Below are 22,027 nucleotides of genomic sequence, written 5' to 3'. Positions count from 1 at the left end.
AATATGTGCAAGTAATCCCAGATAACAGATAGAACACCCAAGCTGCAACAGTGCTTTTGATCCTGATTATTCCCACACAAACACATCACAAGCTTCCAAACTTTCCAAATTGTAGTTCAAGTTTTGTCTAAATCAGCCAGGAACATACGAAACAGCAATCTAAGAGAGAAAATTTTCCAAATTTTCTTCGGAGAACTGTTCCATTTGTCCACTTTCTGAGGCTGATTCCAGCTGGTGCAAAGGCTTGCAATGCAAAAAACCCTCAGAGGAATCTAATGCTAAAACTCACGCTTCCCTTCAGGATGCAAAACTTCCTACAAAACTTCCAAAATAAATGCCTCCCTTCTCTCAGAACAAATCAAATATTCATTTAGCTTATCTTTTCCAATTATCTGCAAGCATCACTGCTTGAACCTTAAAGATGTCAGGAGACAACAAAATCCATATTGACCTGTTTGATGATGGCTGTGCTTGACAAACATATGACAGGTAATTTAGGCAGTGAGAAAGATATTAACACAATATGTGGCAAAAGCACTCCGCTCTCACATGGTCACTGCAGCTTTTCATATTGACACAATAACTGCTGGGCACTGGGGTGGGATTTTTCCGCAGAAATGCTATCATTAGTTTTCCTGTCTTTCCACCATAATATTCTAAAATAATTTGGAAAATTAGTTACATAAGAACAGACTAGCTCATGCACTTCTGCCAACCCCTTCTGTTCAGGCCACTGCCTTTGAATAAACAAAACCCTGCACGACCTTTAAACTAAATCAAGTAGCTGATACAGGGTTGACTTTTTTTTGCATAAGGGACTTTCTAGTACCAGAGAGAGACTTATAATAGGCGATTTCTTCCTCAAATCCAGTATGATTTCAGGAACAAGAGACAGTCAAGCATAGCAACATAATTAACTCACATTTTTATGCAGGGCAAGGAGGAGGATCTGCATAAATGTGACTGCAACTGTAAGCCAGTCAGCCTTAACATCAAGTTCCTAAAAAGACGGAGCAATCATCCTTAGTGCCACGTCCAAGAACACCAAGGGCCACAAGTTAGTTGGAAATGGCCATGCATATATACACCTTTGGAAAGGACAACATGAATTTAAAAATGGCGAATCTTGCCTGATCAAACTGATTGCTTTCTAAGATGCTTTGCCTTCATAATGGACAAAGGGAGAACAGCAGATACCATTTTACCATTACTTTAGCAAAGCTATCAACAGCCTCCCATAGTCTCACTTTTGGCCAAACTGATGAAACACACCTTGAAAAAGTGAGCATGGGTGGAAAACTGGCTTGATCAGTCAGGCTCAGAGGCTGGTGATCAGCAGGAGAAAATCCAGCCAGCAGCAGGTCAGCAGACATGTTCCTCATTCATCAACATCCTTATTAGAAATCTTAATGATAGGATGGCATACACTCCCAGAGGAAGACAGCAGGTGACACCAAACTAGGGAGAAAGGATTGATAAGCTGCAATGTGGAGTAGCTACTAAGCAGCACCTCAGCAGCCAGAGAAAAGGACTGATAGGCACCTCATGAAGCACAACTCCGGCACCCAGGCTCTGAAGCCCCTGTGCACCACTGCACACTGGGTGCAGGCGGATGGAAAGCAGCTCTGCAGAAAAGAAGCTGGGAATCCTGCTAGGCAGTGCAGCTGTGTGCCAGGCAGCAGCAGGCATTTCCAGCAGCAGCACAGACCAGTGTGCTGGGCTGTGTTAGCTAGTCCAAGATTACCCTGAGTTTAAATACTTTGCTTTCAATGTCTGTCTTTTGTGGTTTTATAAATCATACTGCTCCCATGACTCAAATGTAATCCTTGTGGGTTAATACTATAACTGGTAGTAGTTTTCAGCTAATGACTTTTTCCTCAGCTCCCACTGTCATTTCTTTCACACATTTAAACTTTTTATGGATTTTCATTTAAAAGAAAAATAAGTTGAAAAGGTAAGAAAAGAAAACGATACACTATAATCTGACAGACATGTTTTTGTCTGATGTTTTTGCTTTGAATGAACACTCGTGCTAAAGAATCATAACACATAACCCCTGTTCATGCTGTATTAGTTTAAAAGAATGAAAGCCAAAAATAATTGGCATCAGCAAAGATTTCAGATTTTAAAAGAGTGAGCACAATACATTCCTTGTGCTATTCCTCTGTACTGTACTAGGAACTCTGTAATATTCCATCATTACAAAATGTGCTTGTGAAAGAATATAAAAATAGGCAAACCAAATAAAGACCAAAACACTCAAGCTCAGAACACACAGTGCACAAAGTACATTTCCTTTGTATTTACCCAGTCATTAGCTATCTGTTTGCATTGTATATGGGGAAGTGCAAAGTAAACTAGAAAGCCTGCTTGCGTAGTCACTGACATCAGTATTGTAGGGTTATTAGACACTGGACAACCTTTTGCAAAAAGCTTTCATGATCTGAACCTTTCTAAAATAACAGATACGGATTTACTGTGAGAACTGAGATGGCCCTAAGCCCTTGTTGCCCTGTGCTCCCTAATTAACACTCTTTGGTATGGCAGGCACAGTCCCAGGCATTGCATGTCAGCAGCAAACATTCATGTCTTCTGCTAACATAACATCCTTGAATTTCAATATAATATAAAGCCCATAAACACAGGGTACAAGATGATGTATTTCTCTGTTTAATCAAGAGCTATTATTTGCCTTCTGTGTCCATCACCAAGGCACTGAAAAACAGAAGGAAGAGCAGCCATGGCTGTGAAAATGTCCCCAAGATCTGTTAATGATCTTCTAGAGAGATGCAGCTCACATTGCCAAGCACACATGAAAAAGCAGGGAAAAAGGCCCAAAAGAACAGTAGCATGAACACATCCTTTTCAGCCTTAAAGGAACTATACAGCAATAATTCATCTAACTTCATCCAATTGAAATCTTGGGAAGAACAAGGCCATCCTAAAAAGTTAAGGAATCTTTTTACAGTTAAAAAAAAAAAAAAGAGGAATTTCTCCATTTGAAAGCACATCACAACAATATTTATTTCACTGTTTATTTTTGAACTTGAAAATTGCCAGTAAAATCTGCAGCCATACTTCTTCATTCTTTTTCCTGTACCTAATTTGTGTACCCTAAGGTTCTAGAAAGCACAAACATTGCCACTTCATTGAAAAGAAAAAGAGTATTGCTTTTCATCTCTTCAGCTATAAAGCCGAAATTAATGTAATTTGAAAACTCTTTACATTAGCCATCTTCCTCAACTGCTTTGCGTTTTTAACATATACCTACTATTAATAAATTATGACAAAATTAGAAGTGAACAGATTAGAAAATTTTAAAACTGACTGGGCAAAGCAATGATGAATGTGGAAATCTAAGCAGCAGGGCTGTCTGGAACACAGCCAGGAATTTGCCTTTATGCCTTTGCATAAACTGTCAGTTGCAAGAAATAAAGTTATTGTGCAATGCAGCTATTTCCAAGCAAATTGATGAGGCTCACTTAACTCACTGCAATCCTGGCTGTGATGCTAGTTCAATCAAGAATAGAAGTAACCTATACGTTGACCCTTATATATTTCATTATTTACTTCAGCCTTGTTTTGAAACACTGCAATCACTGGCACTATTTTTATGTGTCTCAGTCCTACCCAATCTTAACAATTGCAGAAGCAGGACTGGGCTAAGATTCGCATTACACAAGGTCTGATAATTAGCACTCATACCTCTCATATTTTAAAGTGCCAGGTAATTCCCATAGCAGAGAGCATTGGGCTCCCCACTGAAGCTGGCACAATACCTGTTAGCACACAAATAGAGGACTGTTTCTCACACTTGAAATATTTTTTTTTAATATTGCAAAGGGCTTTTCAAGTCAGATAAAGCTGAATTACTTCCACAGGCACAAACGATTGTCATCGTATTTTTAGCAGAGCTCCCAGCTAATGACTCAGAGTAGGGCTAACAGTACGCAGAACCACATCCCACAGTAAAAACACTGGAACATACTCAGCCAAACAGCCTTTTTTTTTTCCCAGAAAAATATTTTAAAATGTCAGTGAGGAATTGTTTTTAATAGTACAAAATATAGAAATAATTAATATTCTAAAAGCTGATTAAAGAAAAATCACCCATGTATTTATAAAACTGTGCAGCCCATAGACTTCAGCAACAAACCAAAACTCCATTTTATTTAACACTGTAAAACTGTTTTATTTAAGATATTCTGCAATTTTATTTAACTACCAGGCTGCAGTTAGATTAGTACTGAGATTCTCTTTTGCAATACATGTTTATATGCTTAGAAATACATTTTATTTTGATCACAGTATCAGTTACTAGCACTGGAACCCAAGTTTCATAAGCATATCTTTCTTTCTCCTTTAATTCAAACAGTAGCATGTACTACCCCAAATCAGACCATAAATTCATTTTTCCAATATAAAGTCACTTGACCCTAAGAGTTTCAAGAGTTTTCCTAGGACAACTCCAGTATGTATCACTGCAATTCTGTATTCCACTTAAAAAACGGTATGTGCTATTCTCCTCAAAATTAAAGGCAGCTAATTTGATTATGCCATCTAGAGTGTATTTAACTGTGATATTCAGAAGAAGCAATGACTAATAGTCTCACCATGGGATCAGAATAGAGCTTCAATTATTTCTACTTACTTTTTATTAGACTATTCTCACACATTAAATGTAAAATGTATGATCAGTTTAACAGGGAAAAAAATATTTTATCATAGTGGATATTCCACTGTCCAACAAATGTTAGGTACATGGTACAGATGATTACATCTGCATCTATTAAGTCAATCAGTTCCAGAAAAAGCAAGTCTTTCAACAGTCAGGGGCCAGAATTATGTACTCATATAATCACAGAAGTCAGACAACTTTCTACAAGTTAAATCATTAAAAGGCACACATCCCTGACATATGAGAACTCTCAATTTAGTATGGAAAGATGCCTGAAACAGTTTGCAATAATTCTCAGCTATCCTTTTTTGCAAGCCATCCCACCTACTGATTATACAACTCTGAGGCAAGTTCAGCCCATAGATGAGGAAATAAATCAGAGAAAAGAAAATTAAATGTGTTTTATTCCAAATGTTAATTATATTGTTATTAAAAAAAAAATTCTCTCTGTATTAGCATAGCAGAATTCTGTACCTCTTAGCACGACTCATGTACAAGTTAAGGATCAATCTCTGTCCCTGGGAAGACAAATTTCATCATCTAATTTGTAAACCATGAAAGTGCTGCTGTCTCAGAAGAAATAAGATACTCCCAAAACTACAATCCATATTAAGAGAACCTATTAAACAAGTTACTAATTTTACTTTTAAAGCACTCTAAATTTCAAACATGTTCTGAAACCAGAAAATAAATGGGCATATGCATACAAAACCTAAGTCCTTTTCAATCACACAATTGTGAATGCAAAGCTCCTGCATGAAAACCTGATCTCTCTCAAAAGGTACCTTGTTAAGATTTGTTGCTCTAGAAAAACTTCTTTATAGAGTGGTGAATGCTGGTTCTACCAAAGTTAACTTGTTGATCGCAGCGATAACCTGAGATAGATTAATACCAATTACTAATGTCACTGGCATTAAGTCATGATGCTTCTTTCCTTTTTCTTTCAGCACTTTCCTATGAAAAAGTATCACTGCTATTACATCCTTTTTCCCTTGTTTCTGAAGCAGATGATTTATGGGATATTAACTTTAAAAAGAAGAACTAGGAGATATCTAGATTACTTTTTTCATATAACAGATAATCACTCTTTTTCATGAATGAGAAGCACTAAGAGAAAGAAGCCAGCAGGAATGTTTCATTAAGCTTCAGGACAGAGGAAGATCTTAAGTCAGGCCATATATTTAGGTAACCAAATACAGACTTCTTGCTACATGTAACATATAAAGAAAAATAACAGACTCCTTTAAAAAGAAAGCTGTGTAAGAGAAGAACTGATAAAAGGAAAACTATAGTCTCACAAATAGCTTTTAAGATCAAAGGTGACAAAAAATATAATTACCTTTCCTGATTCTCCACCACAAACCCACTGTAACTGTGGCCTATATTTCAGAGGCTTGTGTGATGTTCATAAGTGCACTGCATTGCTTTCATAACTTCCAGCAAGGCAAGACACACTTCTAATAGTTAACTTGCATTTTTTCAGGACTAATGGATAATGAGGATTCCTTCTTTACTATTGCTTTTATCTGTTGATGCAGCATGGGTGCAACTATGAACTGAATAACTGTTTTGAGAAAACCCAAGTCTTCTCAAAGAATGTGTAACATTTTGACTAATATAGCTTAAAATAAGTGTGTCCAAGCTACAAGTTTACTCTAATCGCTAGCTGCTAAACAGCTTCATGCATCTCTTTTCATATACTATAAGCTCATTTTTTCTTGTAACATAATGTACAAAGCCACATAAGATTCTGAAATGTTTCTGAAATCCACAAAACTAAAGAAAGCAATTCCTTTCTAGAAGACCTCGTGCCATTCTTTTTTTTTACAATATATTGGTAATATTAGTCATATCACTTTAATATTAGAGAATATTCTGGGTATTTTCTTTGCTCAAAAAAAAAACCTGCACTTTCTAGGGATTTACTTACTGCAAGGTTATTCGTCGGTGCACAGTACAACTAATGTTCTTGGTTGAACAAAAGAATACATGAAAAAGCAAAGCACTGCAGCTTTGCTCTAGAGAACTTGAGCTTTCCAATTTGACACATGTGCAATCAGTTAAAAAAAAAAATTAACAGGTAACACTTAGGGCCAACCATCCTCTCCGCATGGAATATTATAAAAAGAGGTATCCAGAATAAAAACTTAATTCCACTGACTTCATCGTCTGGACCTATATTTTCACCCTGTGTGAGTTGAGGCCAAGTTGATAGTGCCAGACACACATGGGGAGGGAGAGCATACAGTATCCAGACAATGCCTCTGAAATCTCTGTAGCTTGCATTCCTTACTGCCTCCCCACTGAAGAGATTGGTATTTAATATTACCTTGAATAGAAAGCTCCATTTTATCTATATTTCTTCCTAATCTGTATTACCCCAAGTGTAGAACAGCAATTTCTTTAAAATATACAGGAGAAATTGTACTTTTTCACCAATTTATGTGAGAGAGTGAAACATCTCTGCCTCCCACCTATGACTTCCATCCAAGTAGATATACTCCTTAAACATCAAAGTTATTGCAGTGCTAGTCATTTGATCATGCTTTGTGCTTTAGCAAAATGCAGCTGGGTGATCAGAATTCCACTGGCCATAACACTGACAAAAGGCACTTATTCAGTGATGACAGGGAGCAAAGAATTATTTCCAAGCCAATGTATCTTAGGAACTATTCCAGCTATACACATCAACTTTTCCAAAGTCAGAAACTTCCATATATAGATTAATAAAAAGATGGGTTTGGCTCTAAGTACAATCTTTCAGTTTTGAAGGGTATTTTATAAAATCACCGATGTTTGGTACAGTGGAAGCAGACCTTCCTTCTCCACTCAGTCACATCTAGCATTAAATCCGCATCAGTTTTTGCTCCTTGTGATGTCATTAGCCTGATACCTGCTATGCGCACCTGCAACTTTGTTTCCTGCTTGGTTAAGCGTGGTAACAGTAACAAATATTTCCAGTTGGAAGTAGACAGATGCCCCTTCTGCTACTGCCTTTGAACTGCCTTTCAAAATCCCACTGTGGTAGCAACCACAGCACAACTACATAAAGCACCACAGGCGCTGCCTATGTACAGCATATGAATCATATCAACAACTAGGAGAATAACTCAGGTTCATTCTCTCATGCTGCTGCTACCAGTATATAATAGACTTTCCTTGAGCAGCCTAAAGCATTGTCTCAGATAAGGCCACAGGAAACGGAATATGCAGGGCTGTCTCCCAGTGTTGCTATTCTTCTCATGTAACTGACAGAAATTTTCTTTTTCTCAGGAACTAATTCCAGGTTTACAACTGCTACTCAGGAATTCTTAATCAGTTCTAATTTCTTTTGTAGCTTTCTAATTACAGCTTTTAAACTGCTGCATCCCTATATGACAGCAATGAACACATATGTCCATTTACATTCAAAAGGACTATTGGACAAAATAGACCATTCCAAAATTTCTTCTGTGCCTACCTAAACTATCATGTGGAAACTCAGCACTGTCATAACATATCCCGCAAACATATGAGACCTTAAGCCAGGGTGACACTCAGGCACTGACAAACTGTATTTGTCCCCAGAGAGAGCAGGCAGTTCCCTTCTCCAGGATGCAGGAGAAGCTGCTAGACTTGTTTTTTTAGGCAGTAAAACAGCAGCCTCCATCTTCTCTTCGGTATTAAAGACCTTAACGTAGCCAACAACAACAGTATAAAATTCACGGCACACTGGAAGGGCACAGCAGCACAGAAGAGTTCAAGAGGCTCTTTTTACATCCTCTCATACGAACACATTCAGCACGGAAATGAAATAATTTGATCTTGTATGCATACATAAAACATCAATAAATGCACACTGTTTTACAGGCCTTTTATGTATTAATTAAACCTGTATGAAAACAAAAAAAGCAATACTCCTTATGTATAGTATTTTCAAAACGTCAGTGATACATTAACATGCAAGCACAGATTTTTCTGTTTCATGCTATATTTTTAACTCTACTCTACATAGATCTTTATACAACACAGACTACTCTTCTCCAATTAAACTACTCTGACCGCATCTGCTGTTCTAAACTGACAGTCTAGCCAGACCATTTCTAGTGGCCATACAATACTGTGAAAAAACGGGGGGGGGGGGGAAAGGGGAAAAAAAAACCTGACCAGAAAAAATATGTTTTCATGAGTCAACACTTTACAACACCAAATCAACCCATTAAAGTAAACTTTTAAGTAAAGAAGACAAGCTACTGAGTGTTTGCACCAAAGAAGTTGTCCTGGGTTCAGCAGTAGCAGTCATTTTTCTCCTTCTTGGTAGCTGGTGCAGTGCTGTGTTTTGACTTTCAGGCTGGGAACGGTTGCTGATAGCAAGTATGTTTTGAATTACTGCTCAAATGTTTGGTTTGTTCAAAGCCTTTTCTGAGCTCATGCTCTGCCAGGGAGGAGGGGAGGCCGGGAGGAAGGAGAGACAGGACACCTGACCCAGGTTAGCCAAAGAGGTATTCCATACCATAGCACGTCATACCCAGGATGTAACCAGGAGAGACCCGGAAGGGCTGGAGCTCTGGGGGGATGGAGGAGGTATCGGTCGATGCTCGGTCGGGCAGGGTGGGATAAGTTATGGGTCGGTGGCTGGTGAGGTGTTGTATTCTCTTCACTTGTTATTTGCTTTATCATTATTATTTGTAGTAGTAGTAGCAGTAGTGATTTGTGTTATATCTTAGCTATTAAACTGTTCTTATCTCAACCTGTGGGGGCTACATTCTTTGGATTCTCCTTCCTAACTCTCCGGGAATTGGGGGAGCAAGGGAGGAGTGAGTAAACGAGCTGTGTGGATTTGGTTTTAAACCACAACAGAAGTAAACCTGACATACAGCACAACTAAAAAACTCCATATTACTCTTTACCCTGACTTATCAAGATGCCTTAGTACTTATTAAATTGCTATACCTGTGGCTAATAAAGCATTCTATAGCATCTCACTGAAGTGTTTTGAGAAAAGATGAGAAAGGCTGAATTACTTCAACCACCCAAGGTTTTTATAGCTCTAAATTAGAAGAAAGGTCATTACCAAACTTTTATGGGGGACTCCTGGGCACGCCATTGTAAATCGTTGTCCAGAGCTCCATTTGGCATTCTAAAGTGACTCATAACTCATATGGAGGAAAAGATAATGCCAAACAAAATAAAGCAAGTTAAACATGATATTGTTAGGTTGTCAAGCAGAAGTTAAATATCCTTGAGTTAACGATTACTTTGCAGTTGCCTTATTCTAGAGTCCTGCCTGAGATCATTTTTATAAAGCACTGTAAAAGCTACTAAAGATGGAAGGGATTTTTTCATATTAATTTGAATCAAGCAAGGAGTTGGTAATTTGACGTGTTAGAATATAAAGGCCTGCTCAGTAACAGCGTTAACACACAAAATTGCTGTAGGAAAGTTCATGGCTTTGATGTTCTCCTAAATCAACATTAGTTATATTTAAATACCAGTTTAAAATGCTGATGCTACTGAACTCTAACATGGAATTGGAGATTAAAATGGAAAAATATTACCATACCACAGACCAGAAAACATTGGATATGCACTCCACAAAGTTTTTTGCCTTCCTCACTCTTTGGAGTAAAATCTTCTCATTCCTATCATCTCCATGGGCTATTAGAAATGCAATGTTAGAATCAGAACATGGTTTTAATTAAAGCAGTTTGAATTTAAACTGTAAAATGCATCTTAGAGTAAGTATAAAAAGTTAGTAAATATATAGTCTATTTATTTATTTATTATATAATATATATTCTATGTATTATGTTTTATTTATTTATATATATTTTAATATAAATATAAAAGTTAGTATATATATATAAAGTATAAAAAACATCTCTTTCTCTTAGAAGGACAATTTCTAGTAGCTAGAAAGATGAACATGCACATAGTGGGAAAAGGGTGCACAATAAAGAAAATTTTAATTCTGCCTCAGTGCTCATGGTTTTGGTCTTTTTCAGTATTAGTGTATGGAAGGCCAAACACATTGTTCAAAGTTATAAATCACAATGAATATGAATAAACACGGATACAGCAGCAGGACAATGATGCTGGAGCTCAGCCCCAGGCATATGAACATTTGCATGCCAAATTAAATATCAGAACACGGAAAAAGCATTCTCAGTAAATTCAGTAAGAGCATACGTAACACTATACACTTGACTGATTAAGTTGAAACCAACACTGAACTTGCTCAGTAGCCAGAACTTTTGATTTCACTGAAACACAGTGACTCTCAGTGTATTCTGCCACTTTATCACTTTGTATTGTCCTAAGATAAACTCCTTGTGCCTCTTCATGAATTTGCATAAAGAATGAAAGAGTACTTGGCTCCACACTTGCATACCCCACCAATGCAGGAAAACCAGTTCAAACAGGAGAAGACAAATAGGGTTTGATGCATCTGGCAGAAATGCTGCCCCTGCCTGTCAGCACAGCTGAAAATGGGACAGGAGAAAGTTATTCTGCCGCTGTGCCAAAAGCATTTATTCAATATGTTAGTTGAAAATAATAAATCTATAGAAAGCACACAAGTCAATGACAAGCTTTTAAAATATTGTTTCTCTATGAATGCTTTTGTAAAAAGTGCCTGATCTTGTTGGGTAATGCCTACCCAAATGCCTGTCTAGAGAAGCAGGCAGGTTCAAGTTGATTGCTGTCTTGAGCTTTCTCTGCTCCATGTATTGCCAGCTGTTTACTGGCACATGCCTGCCATCCTACCCATCCTTTCTATATCTGAACTCTGATCCCGTAGCAGCAAAGCTGGTGTGTATCATATACTCCGAAAGAACAGGCATTCATTCTCATACAGTGGGAATGGCCCTTCAAAACCTTACTGGTGGCTTTGTTCTCACACTTATAAAAGACTCCTAATGAGGCGCCACTTACTGTCCCTCTCCTTTCAGTGCCTATAGGAACTGCCAAGCTCCTGTCTCATTCTTGCCTCTATATTTCTAGATGAAAAAAAAGAAACAGCTTTCACTCCTGCCAGCATCAAGGATACTCTCATTGTGCAGGGGAAAAGCTTACTCTAACCCATAATTTTCAGACAGGACAGACCCAAAACTAAATAGGCAGGGCACACACTTACTGTGTAGAAACCCACATCCAAATCAGCACCAGTGGGATTCAGGACTGGGCTAATCATTTGCCATCAGATGGATGTACCACGAGCAGCTGGCTGAAACACAGCCTGCAGGCAGAGCAGACATGACATGGGTCTGTGCTCCCCCTCCTGCAGGGCATCAGACTGTCCCCAAAAACAAGAGTGAGTGTGCATGAGCAACCCCATGGCTGGGACATCTCTTAGTACCTGTGTCCACTCCTGCATAGAACTTACCATGAAGAGTTTCACAGAAGCTGAAGAAACGTCAAAGCTGAGCTGCAGATGAATAAGACATTTTGATTTTTGTTGTGTCTAGAACTGGACTAATTGGGGATGTAAACACTCTGTGTTTACAACTTTAGAGTACGTATTTTGGGGAAGATTTTATAAGAATTCACCATGATCTTTGAGCACTTAATTTTCCAACATGAATGTTGTTTTAGGATTTCACATTGTTTGCTTGTTTTAAGAAATGCATTTGGGAGTTTTACACAGTACAGACAGGTTACTGTGTATCCTGCTTAATATTTAGCTATATGCAATTCATTAAATCATTTTTCTCCTCGCAGGACTGAATTTATTCCAACCTAGAGAAATACAATACCCGCTTGTATCCTGAACTGATAACACATACCTCTATTAAAATGATTTTCCAATTTGCATTTTAATTTGTTTCTCCTATGCCCACCAAAACTAAAATAAGCATGAATAAAGTCTCATGAGTAAAATGGAGTTTATGACATGATAACATCACACAAAACTTCTTAAAATTCTATCCATCTTGTGCTGTATTTTTTGTAGTTATAAAACAAGACTTCCATATGGGTCATAGGCATCAGAACATGAAACGAAGTAAAAATAAAGATACTTCCACCTACTGAGTCAAACCATAATATGAGACTTTGGTGTAACACCAAGAACAATTTTTGCCTCAGAAATTTACTGTGGAGAAATTAGAGGCACCACCCTATGAACCAGTATTCCTTGTTCAAATTTGTTTTGTCTTTAGAAGTATAAAGGTTCAGAAAGGTACCACCTTCGCCAGACAAACACAGCCACCCTACAGCCAGGCTCCCAAGCCCCAGGTACTGTGCAAGCACTATTGCAAGAAGGGGCAAAGGTCTATACGGGGACACAGAGGGAAGTACAGGCACAAAACTGGTTCTTCTATTTACAAAAGAAAACAGAAAAGTTCAAGTGTTTATTGCTGTGTCCAAGCTCTTTACGACACAGTATAACTGCTAGTTTGATAATTAGTAAGTTAAATTTGTAATACGAAAAGATCCTTTTTTATACTGATTTTACTGAACTTTTCAGCATCATTGGTAAATAAAATCATAGAATAGTTAGGGTTGGAAAGGACCTTAAGATCATCTAGTTCCAACCCCCCTGCCATGGGCAGGGAAATCTTTTCTAACATTTTTTATAGTATACAAAATTCCTTTTTTTTATCAATATTATTTTATTTCCTTTGAGAAATCTTGGTTTTGTAACATTTTGTCTATTTACTTTTATTTTCTACACTGCTTATCAAAATATGCCAGTGACATTCAATACAACGTAAAACTTCAGACTTGCATAGCAAATTTGCTTCTACTACATGCTGCACCATAAACTGGAGGTTCCTGAACTGCCTATATTCCTATTTTATAAACATGAGGAACATCTTCATGCACCTTTCACATACACCTTTGACTCAAGTTACTGGCTGGCAACTTTATGTTGATGATACTTCCCTTACTACTCCAAACTCCTTACTTCTGAAATAACATTGTTCTTTTTCATTATTCTATATGTTTAGATTTTCTTTTCCTTCAGTTCACTGCTCTTTTTTTATGGAATTACTATCCACTTTATGCCAAACTGGAATTTACTTCCATGTATTTATTCCAGCTTTCCTCTATATTCTCTACCTGCATTTCCTATTTCATACTCCTAGTGACAGAAACTGATGTGATATATAAAGCCAGGATTTTATACCTTGTAATTCCTGCTTAGATGGGCTAAAAGAGTGAAAGTGGTGAAGTTAAATAGTTTAATAATTCCCCATAAATTCAATACAAATCCCACAGACCATGTTATTGGTTGCCCCCTTTTGCACTAAGTACAGACAGAGATGCATAAACTGAATCTCAGACCTGGTCTCAAAAATATTTGGGGGTACTGTGTTGTGACTGTTTCCACAAAGTATCACAAAAAGCCATGGACTGTCATAGCTCATTGGGAAATTCCACCTTAACTTCTGCTCATGAGAGAACAAAAATAATGGGACTGTTTGGAATATCTCAGCATCTCAGATTCTAAGGACACATAATAATGTGAAAAAATATTCAGTTCAAGCATTGTGAAAGCTTTTTGTTAGAAGGATTATTTCTGTTGTTGTTGTTGTTAGGACTCTGTAAAATAACAGTTTGACAGTCCCTGTCCAATGTCAGCCTTCGGGCCATTTTACTCTAAATGTTCATACTGCAGAAATCACTGAATTATTTTGTTACTGCTGTTCTTCAGGTTTTTTTTTTTTGTTTTGGCACATTCTGTCTATGGTAACTTGCTTTAGAACTAAATTGCTGTGAAACTCTTACGTTTTTGAACGTTTTATTCCTAGACATATCCTCTCCTCCTTTTCCTGACATGCTTCTGACAAAAATAGCTTATCTAATAGTTTCTCCTAATGTCAGCCACTAGCAGGAAATTACAATACTTACTGGAGATTAGGCCCTATTTAGCAGCATCAGGAGGAAACCTAAAGCACCACCAATCCAAATAGACAAATATTATTATATCCAATTTTTAGATACAGAACTGAAGAATTGGAAATAACATCACGTAACTCAATCCTCAGAAACAGGTTATTCCATTGAATTTGCTGGGATCTATCTTCTGACTAATATCAAGGTTTTGGAAGACTGAAGCCAGTACATAATTCTAGGAAACACACTGAACTCTCTGGAAGGACTCCTGAGGACTGAGCTCTGTTCAACTGTACATTTCTTTGGTAGTGGAACCAACATCCCCTGTTCCCCAGATCCTCACAAGATGCCCAGGGACAAAGTAGTTACAGGGCAATAAGAAACTGTGCTACTAAGACAGAAAAACACATTTAAAACATTCTTGCAAGAATGAAGAAAATATGTTCCTTTTTACATGTGTGCAACCCTCTACAAAATAACACTGTGCTGGCTTGTTAATTTGTAGGCAGAAATTGTCTTTATCAGGCCAGCTAACAACTTCCTTTCACCACCTGCATTTCTTGTGTTTTAATAGCAGCATACATCTTCATGGTGTATTCTGCTACAATGTCATTGATGTACACAAAAATCAAAATTCCTTAACTGAATGTCAAATTCCTTAAATAAAAACATTCAAAATTAGTAAAGCATTTTCTATTTTTTCAATATTTTAGCCATTATTTGTAGAGGATTGACAGAAACCAGCAAGACCTTCCTGTAACATACATTTTCTGTATTTGCAAGATCAATGCCATGCAATCAGGCCTCTAATGCCCAAAACACTGCACACATTCTATAATACGCAGAAGCTACATAAAATCAGCAAATGGCAAGAAATGCATTTTACACTAGTGACTATTAAAAATTCAGTTTTAAAAACAAAAGCTATTTGTTGCAGTCTTACATGAAATTTCTCTCAGAATTGTGCAGTTCAAAATGTTTTTAATGAAATAGACAGCATCCTTGAGGTCGCCATAAAACTTTCAGCCATACCCATGTTCCTCCCTGCCTCACTGTCCTGTGTTCAGCAGTAGCAGTCAATATTTCTCCTTCTTAGTAGCTGGTGCAGTGCTGTGTTTTTGACTTTCAGCCTGGGAAAAGCACTGATAACACTGATGTTGTTAGTTGTAGCTCAGTAACGTTTAGTCTGACCAAGGACTTTCTGACCCTCATGCTCTGCCATGGAGGAGGGGAAGTCGGGAGGAAGCAGAGACAGGACACCTGACCCAAACTAACTAAAGAGGTATTCCATGCCACAGCACGTCATACCCAGGATGTAAATTGAGAGTTACCCGGAAGGGCTAATTCACTGCTCGGTTGGTCTGGGTATCAGTGGGTAGTAAGCGGTTGTATTCTCTTCCCTTGTTATTTACCTTATCATTACTATTATTGGTGGTAGCAGTAGGGGTTTCTGTTATACTTTAGTTACTCGGCTGTTCTTATCTCAACGCGTGGGAGTTACATGCTTTCGATTCTCCTCCCCATCCCTCCAGGATTGGGGGAAGGAAATGGGGGGAGTGAGAGAGACTACATGATTTACAGCTGAGCTTAAACTACAACACTCACATACTAAGTACCAAATGCTGGCAGGCAGCAATCCCCCTCAGTCTGCAGAGGGGACCAGAGTGTCCCTGCCCTGGCTGTGCGACAGCCCTGGCAGGAGCTGAAACAGGGGCTCCATTTCCTGGAGTTTGTTGTTGGGGTTCCCCTGCTAGCTGCAATGCCTCTGGGCTCCTTTGCGTGCACACGTGTGTATAAAAGAGCCTTTTATCACACAAAACAATCTACTCCTGTTTCCCTTTTTCCTCCCTCTCATCTCTCCTTGAAAACATCATATTTCTCTTTTTTTTCTTTTTTTTTTTAAAAAACAGGGATACAAATACTGGATTTATGTTCTTTTATATTGATTAATGTACTGATGATTTCCACACCCAATGCCTCATTATTTTGGAAGTGACATCTCAGTGGGCCCTTCTCCAAGGCTTCTCAGACTGTGCTCCAACCATATGCGTTAAGCAGAAGTTTAATGCCCTCACTGCTGAGCTTGACAGGTTTGCAAGCTTTTATACAGAATATAATCAATGCGAAGGATTAACTTCACCTGTGCTGAATCCAATCATCTGTTGCTCAATTCAGAATACCCATAGAGATTACATATCACAGCATTTTAACTACACCACTTCATCCTGTTCTGGTTTATGTACTTGAGAAATCAGAGTAAATAACTACTTAATGTAATAATGTGCCCCTTTCAAATGTTCCTTATTTGACACAGAACAAATCTTACTTCATATGCACTCCAAACAATGCTTTTAATCTCTCATAGGCAAAAAGAAAACTGTTCAATATAGTTTTCTCTTCCAGTCCATGGTTGAAAGCCATTATTTCCATTTGTACTCTTTTCCTTGAAGTGTACACCACCATGAGGTGTTTGGGACAGTTAATTTTCAAAATAACCTATGTAATTTTATTCACCTTATTTCTATGATAAGAGACCCCACAGCAAGGATGAATAACAATATGGAAACTAACCATCTAATCCAACTGGACACACTTTATTGAAGTCTTATTACTTCCATGTGTAAGAGAAAACTAAAGCCAACTGCAATCCCCAATATTTGGCATCCTCAGTACACACTGTATCCAGCAGAAGAATTTCAGTTCTTGTTTTCATTTTTACAGCCCCATAATATTAGACATATGGACTTATCTCGATCATTTAGAGATCAAGAGTTATAACTGAACAAGAAAAGCAAGGTCTTTATTATGCCTAAAACAATACTCTTCTTTAAATGTTGTAATGCTTTACAAATATTATTCTAATCTCTTTTGCAGTATGAATACTCTTAAAAATAACTGGTATCAAAATTTTAGTACAGATGATAAAATCTTCAAGAATGGGTATAAAGAGTAATGACAATATGGTTATAACAGATTCAAGTCAAGCAATTTATATGAAAGAATCTCCCCATGGATACATTCAATGCCATAATTTATTCCAATGTATTCTGAGGTAGTATGCGTGATAAATTAATTCATATTTCTCAAAATACAAATCCTATTTCCTAAAAAATACCAATATAAAATTATGAGCTATCATGAAACAAATATTTGCTTTCAATAGACAAAAATAAATGGCTCTTTACTAAAGCATTTTAAGCTTTGCTGTTTTCTGAGTGATTTACCAAGATATACCTCTGATATGAAACATCCCCAAGATGGATCGATCAAATAATTAACCTTCTTAATGGAGGTCTGAAAAGATTAAACCTTCATTTTTATTTTCAGCAACACATTTTGCATCTCACGCTCTTCCAGTAATATTTACTGATGAGCTTTTTCAATTTTCAACTCACTTTTTTTCTCCAACACATATGCTTTTCTTTGCTATGTCAGTAAATTATGAGACTACTGCATAGCTTAAAATAGTTTTCTCCTCCAGTGTTATTAATAATGCAAGACCACTGAAAGTCAGGTTCTTCTGGTTGAGTTTATTTCACATTTTTGTAAGAATTTCAGCAAAATCATTACTTTTAACACACGTTTGGCAGTACCTTATGACTTTCCTAGATCTTTTTTAATCAAAGAGGCTACCTATAAGAGAAGGGAGGTCAAATACTAATTACTTAACAGGATGATAAATATTTGGTTCTTAGCAGAGACAAAATTTTGGTAGAAAAAAACAAATAATGACCTTCATTTTATTATACTAAAATTAATACAATTACTCTTTAAAAGAAATTGTACTACAGATCAAGAAATAAATTTCTGACTCCTTATGCACGTGCAATTCAAAATTACATTCCCAGAACAATTAAGTCTATTCCTTCCTACAAAAAGGCTAATTCCCAGACTTTTACTACTACTACTTTCACAAAATATAAACTACAGTTTATATTTTGTGAAATTTAGAATCCCATTTCTCTCTAGACCTATAATTTAATTACTCTAAGAACAGAATAATCAGAAAATGGCAATCAGATGGTGATGAACACAATTAGTTTAGATGTTTCTATAGACCAGTATCACTGATGTGCATAGGAAATAAATCGAGTTAGGGTGAAAATCTGTATGCAAGTACAGGTATAAAACACGTCAGAAAGCTCAAAAGGACTTCCAGAAAAGTTAAAGCCTAATGCTCTAAACAACTGCTAGTGTTCTGCGCCTCAGCCTTTCAGAGCCATCCTATGCATACGAGCTCTCCACAACTGTGAGCATCTACATAACTATGCATGAACCACTCCCACAGAGTGCTTTCCTAAATCTTTGAACACTAAGCATAACATCACATTACACTGCACTGGGTTTGGGTGCTTTTACTGTGTCAGATTTCAATTCTCCTAGAATGTATTTTAAAGAAGCTTTAGAGATAAAAATATAAGAAAAGTAAAAAAGGGTACGTTAAAATCAGACCATACATAAAGATTTTCCCTTTGCATCTGACAGCGCCTCCTCCCTGCTTTTCACTAAAAGTTAAAATTTCTACTGTAGCAGAAGCTATGCACAGTGCCTGGTAGGTACATGGTTTCTCAGATGTTGAGATAAAGTATTGCAAACATCCCCAAAACTGAAATTTAATAAAAATGTAAAAGAATAACTTAAAAATAAACCCTCAATTTTTAATGTAGTAATAAATATTCCTTTTATAAGTAAATATATTCAGCCACTCAGAACACTTTCATACAAATAATCTGTGTACCTGAACTGTGGAACTGATTTCAGAAGCAAATCCTCCTGTCAAGGGAGCCTCGTGGCTTATCAGCAACCGCCCAGTCTTCACCACTGACTGAAAGGAAAAACAAATCCCAAAAATGTAATCAAATTATAGCTCTTGTGATTTATTACTTGTACTGCGCATGGAATATATGAAAAGTATGACATTATTAACACTGTTAGAATGCAGCTATTTCCCCTCTTGCATTTTTCACTGAAAGATAAATCAAAAGTCTAGATTGAGTAATTAGTGGGATGGTTTTATATTTCCTATAACAGTGCTTCCATCTTCCATTTTAAGCAAATATCAAGAATAAAAATTTATTCCATTGTCTATGAATTCACCCTATCAATGCAAACTGTAACATTTCTGAAGGAGAACAAGGATTTTAACAAGTCACTGATAAAAACTTGGATCCTGAAACACATGTAAAGAAATCCTTTATTGACACATATCTCTGCACAATCAGATCCCAGGTAAAGTCATGAATCATAACTATTCAGAAAGTAAAATTATTACATAAAAAAATCAGGAAGAAAACAATTATATAGATTCATGATACTTGTTTAAGTTTTACATGGCAGTTAGAAGCAACATTTTCTAGTTTTAGATCTCAAAATTTGTGTGGTTTTCACGTGTGATCTACTTTATAAATAATCACATTGCACAATATACATAGAAGGTGATTTAAGTATCTTTAATTTAAAAAAGTATTCATTATGAAACATAACAATGGAAGAAAAATATTTTTAATCTGATGCGAGTATAAAGCTTCACCACAACCTAGTATCTTACAGTTTACTGCAACTACATGCTAAATTGCCTAGAATTGTCAGAAATATGGTAGCAACATCTCACATTTCATAATACACATATAGGCAGAAGGTGCATCGAAAAGTTTCATGAACTTCTAGAGACACATTATCAGAAAAAAAAATCAGAATAATGTGTATGTTCATCTTTCAAGAACAGTTACACTCTGATTTTTAAGATAAGTACACAGTGTACTGCTGGTGCACGGTTAGTCATCAAGTGCAAAAGCCCACAACAGTGCTAGGCTATCAGGTCACACATTTTTAATGCTGCAATCTTCAATTTAATGTCTACAGCAGCACATTTCCAGTCAGGCAGCTGCATCCATAATAGAATTCATAGAGCTAATGCCTTAATTGTACAGTTTTCCTTCTGATTCAAGTACTTTTCTTTTGCTTTTCTAGCTATGACTCAACCAATGGCTCTACATAGCTCATCCACAGATGTATTGGCAAGTCACAGGCCTATAAACAAGATGATCCATATACTGTACTATGAAGTGGTTTGACAACATTCAGAGCTAAACAAGACAGGAAAAGGCATTTCAACAGTTGGAAAGTAACCCACAGTTATGTAGGCCCATTTCTTCAATTTCATTTGCCAGCACTGGAAACTCCTATCTAAAGAGCAGAGACATTAACTGCACTATACGTCTGTCCAATAAGTCAAAATGACAGTTAAACGAACAAAATGTACACTCCAGTTTTAATTTGATATGATAAAACTGATACAATCAGTTTTAAGTTGCCATGGGAAAACAATACAATTAATCAATTTCAAAGATTTTTTTTAATCCTCTTAGTTTAAACAAATATTATTTTGCATGTATTTATTGTGAGAGGTTCACACTTTGAAATGTTACAAGCTATCATCAAAGTTACAGATTCAGTTTCTCAGAATCTAGTAGTATGAAACACACTTTGTTAGGACTCATATAAGAAAACCCACACGGGATCAGACCAGTAATCTAGTGGTCCAGTATCCTGTCTACACAATGGAGATAATCTGATGTTTAGGAAAGAGTAAAAATAGGGCCTTTAATGTGCTCCTTCACAATTTCTCAGCCTCCAACTATTTTCACATCGCAGGTTTCCTGAGTCCAATACAGCTTCCTGCTCTAAGTAGCTGGTAACTTTTCTTGTATTAATTTACCTGTTCTCAAATTGAACACAAGTAAACAATAAAGGAAAAAATAAAAAGAAGAAAAATCTCAGTTTGGAAACCTGCTTCTCCTATATGAGAAATCCTTAGTTTTACATATAACTTCCCAAGGCTTCAAGGATTCCTTACCTGTAGGAATCTGTTAAGAATGAGCAAGCAGCTGTGATCAAGCATTGTATACAAGCATCTCAGCCCTGTTAAAAAGCACTATTTGTCACTCCTGTTGGAAAACTAGCATAGTGTTGGTGTTTTTAGTACCTATCCTAGCTTGTTTAGGGTCAGCGTGGATACCTGCATCACATCATGCCAGTTAGAAATACCATAAAAATTCTCCTACTGGTTAAACCAGAATCAAAAGAAGCAAAAACTAACCACTACACTGCACTGCAAATGCAGTCCTGAACTTTTAAGGAAGGACACAAGTATTGCAATTCCTGAGTATTACAGGCTCCCCTGCATCAATTTCTGCTTCATATTAACACTTGTTCCTAAAAGACAGTCAGTCTCCCAGAAACACATGCAATCTTAGCTATGGTATTTCCAACATTTGCAAATGCATCACAGCTATTGGTAAATTGTTTCAGTGTTTAACTGCCTTTGCTGTTAAAATTATGCACCTTATTTCCAAACTAATTTGGCTGACTTCAATTTCAAGCTGTTGGTTCTTTTTCTTCTGTTTGCTAGATGGAGAAACTATCTATGAGCACATATCTGCTTCCTACATGAATACATTAAGATTGTGATCAAACGGTCTCTCGACCACGCTTTTGCTAAACAAAGCAGACTGAGCTCTAAATCTTTCA

At 36.9% G+C, this 22,027-nt stretch overlaps 1 protein-coding gene across 1 annotated transcript in view; it reads right to left on the bottom strand.

The window, feature by feature from the left end:
- The window catches only part of BCKDHB (branched chain keto acid dehydrogenase E1 subunit beta), a 120,089-nt gene that overhangs the window by 28,783 nt on the left and 69,279 nt on the right, over positions 1 to 22,027 (bottom strand). The window contains exon 9 of the mRNA XM_034061240.1: positions 19,236 to 19,322. Within this exon, the coding sequence (XP_033917131.1) occupies positions 19,236 to 19,322 (87 nt within the window). The remainder of the gene's footprint in view (positions 1 to 19,235; positions 19,323 to 22,027) is intronic.

This window comes from Melopsittacus undulatus, chromosome 3, assembly GCF_012275295.1.
Source record: "Melopsittacus undulatus isolate bMelUnd1 chromosome 3, bMelUnd1.mat.Z, whole genome shotgun sequence".
NCBI lineage: Eukaryota > Metazoa > Chordata > Aves > Psittaciformes > Psittaculidae > Melopsittacus > Melopsittacus undulatus.
Note: the sequence above shows the minus strand (reverse complement) of the source record. Positions and strands in the feature narration are given on the sequence as shown.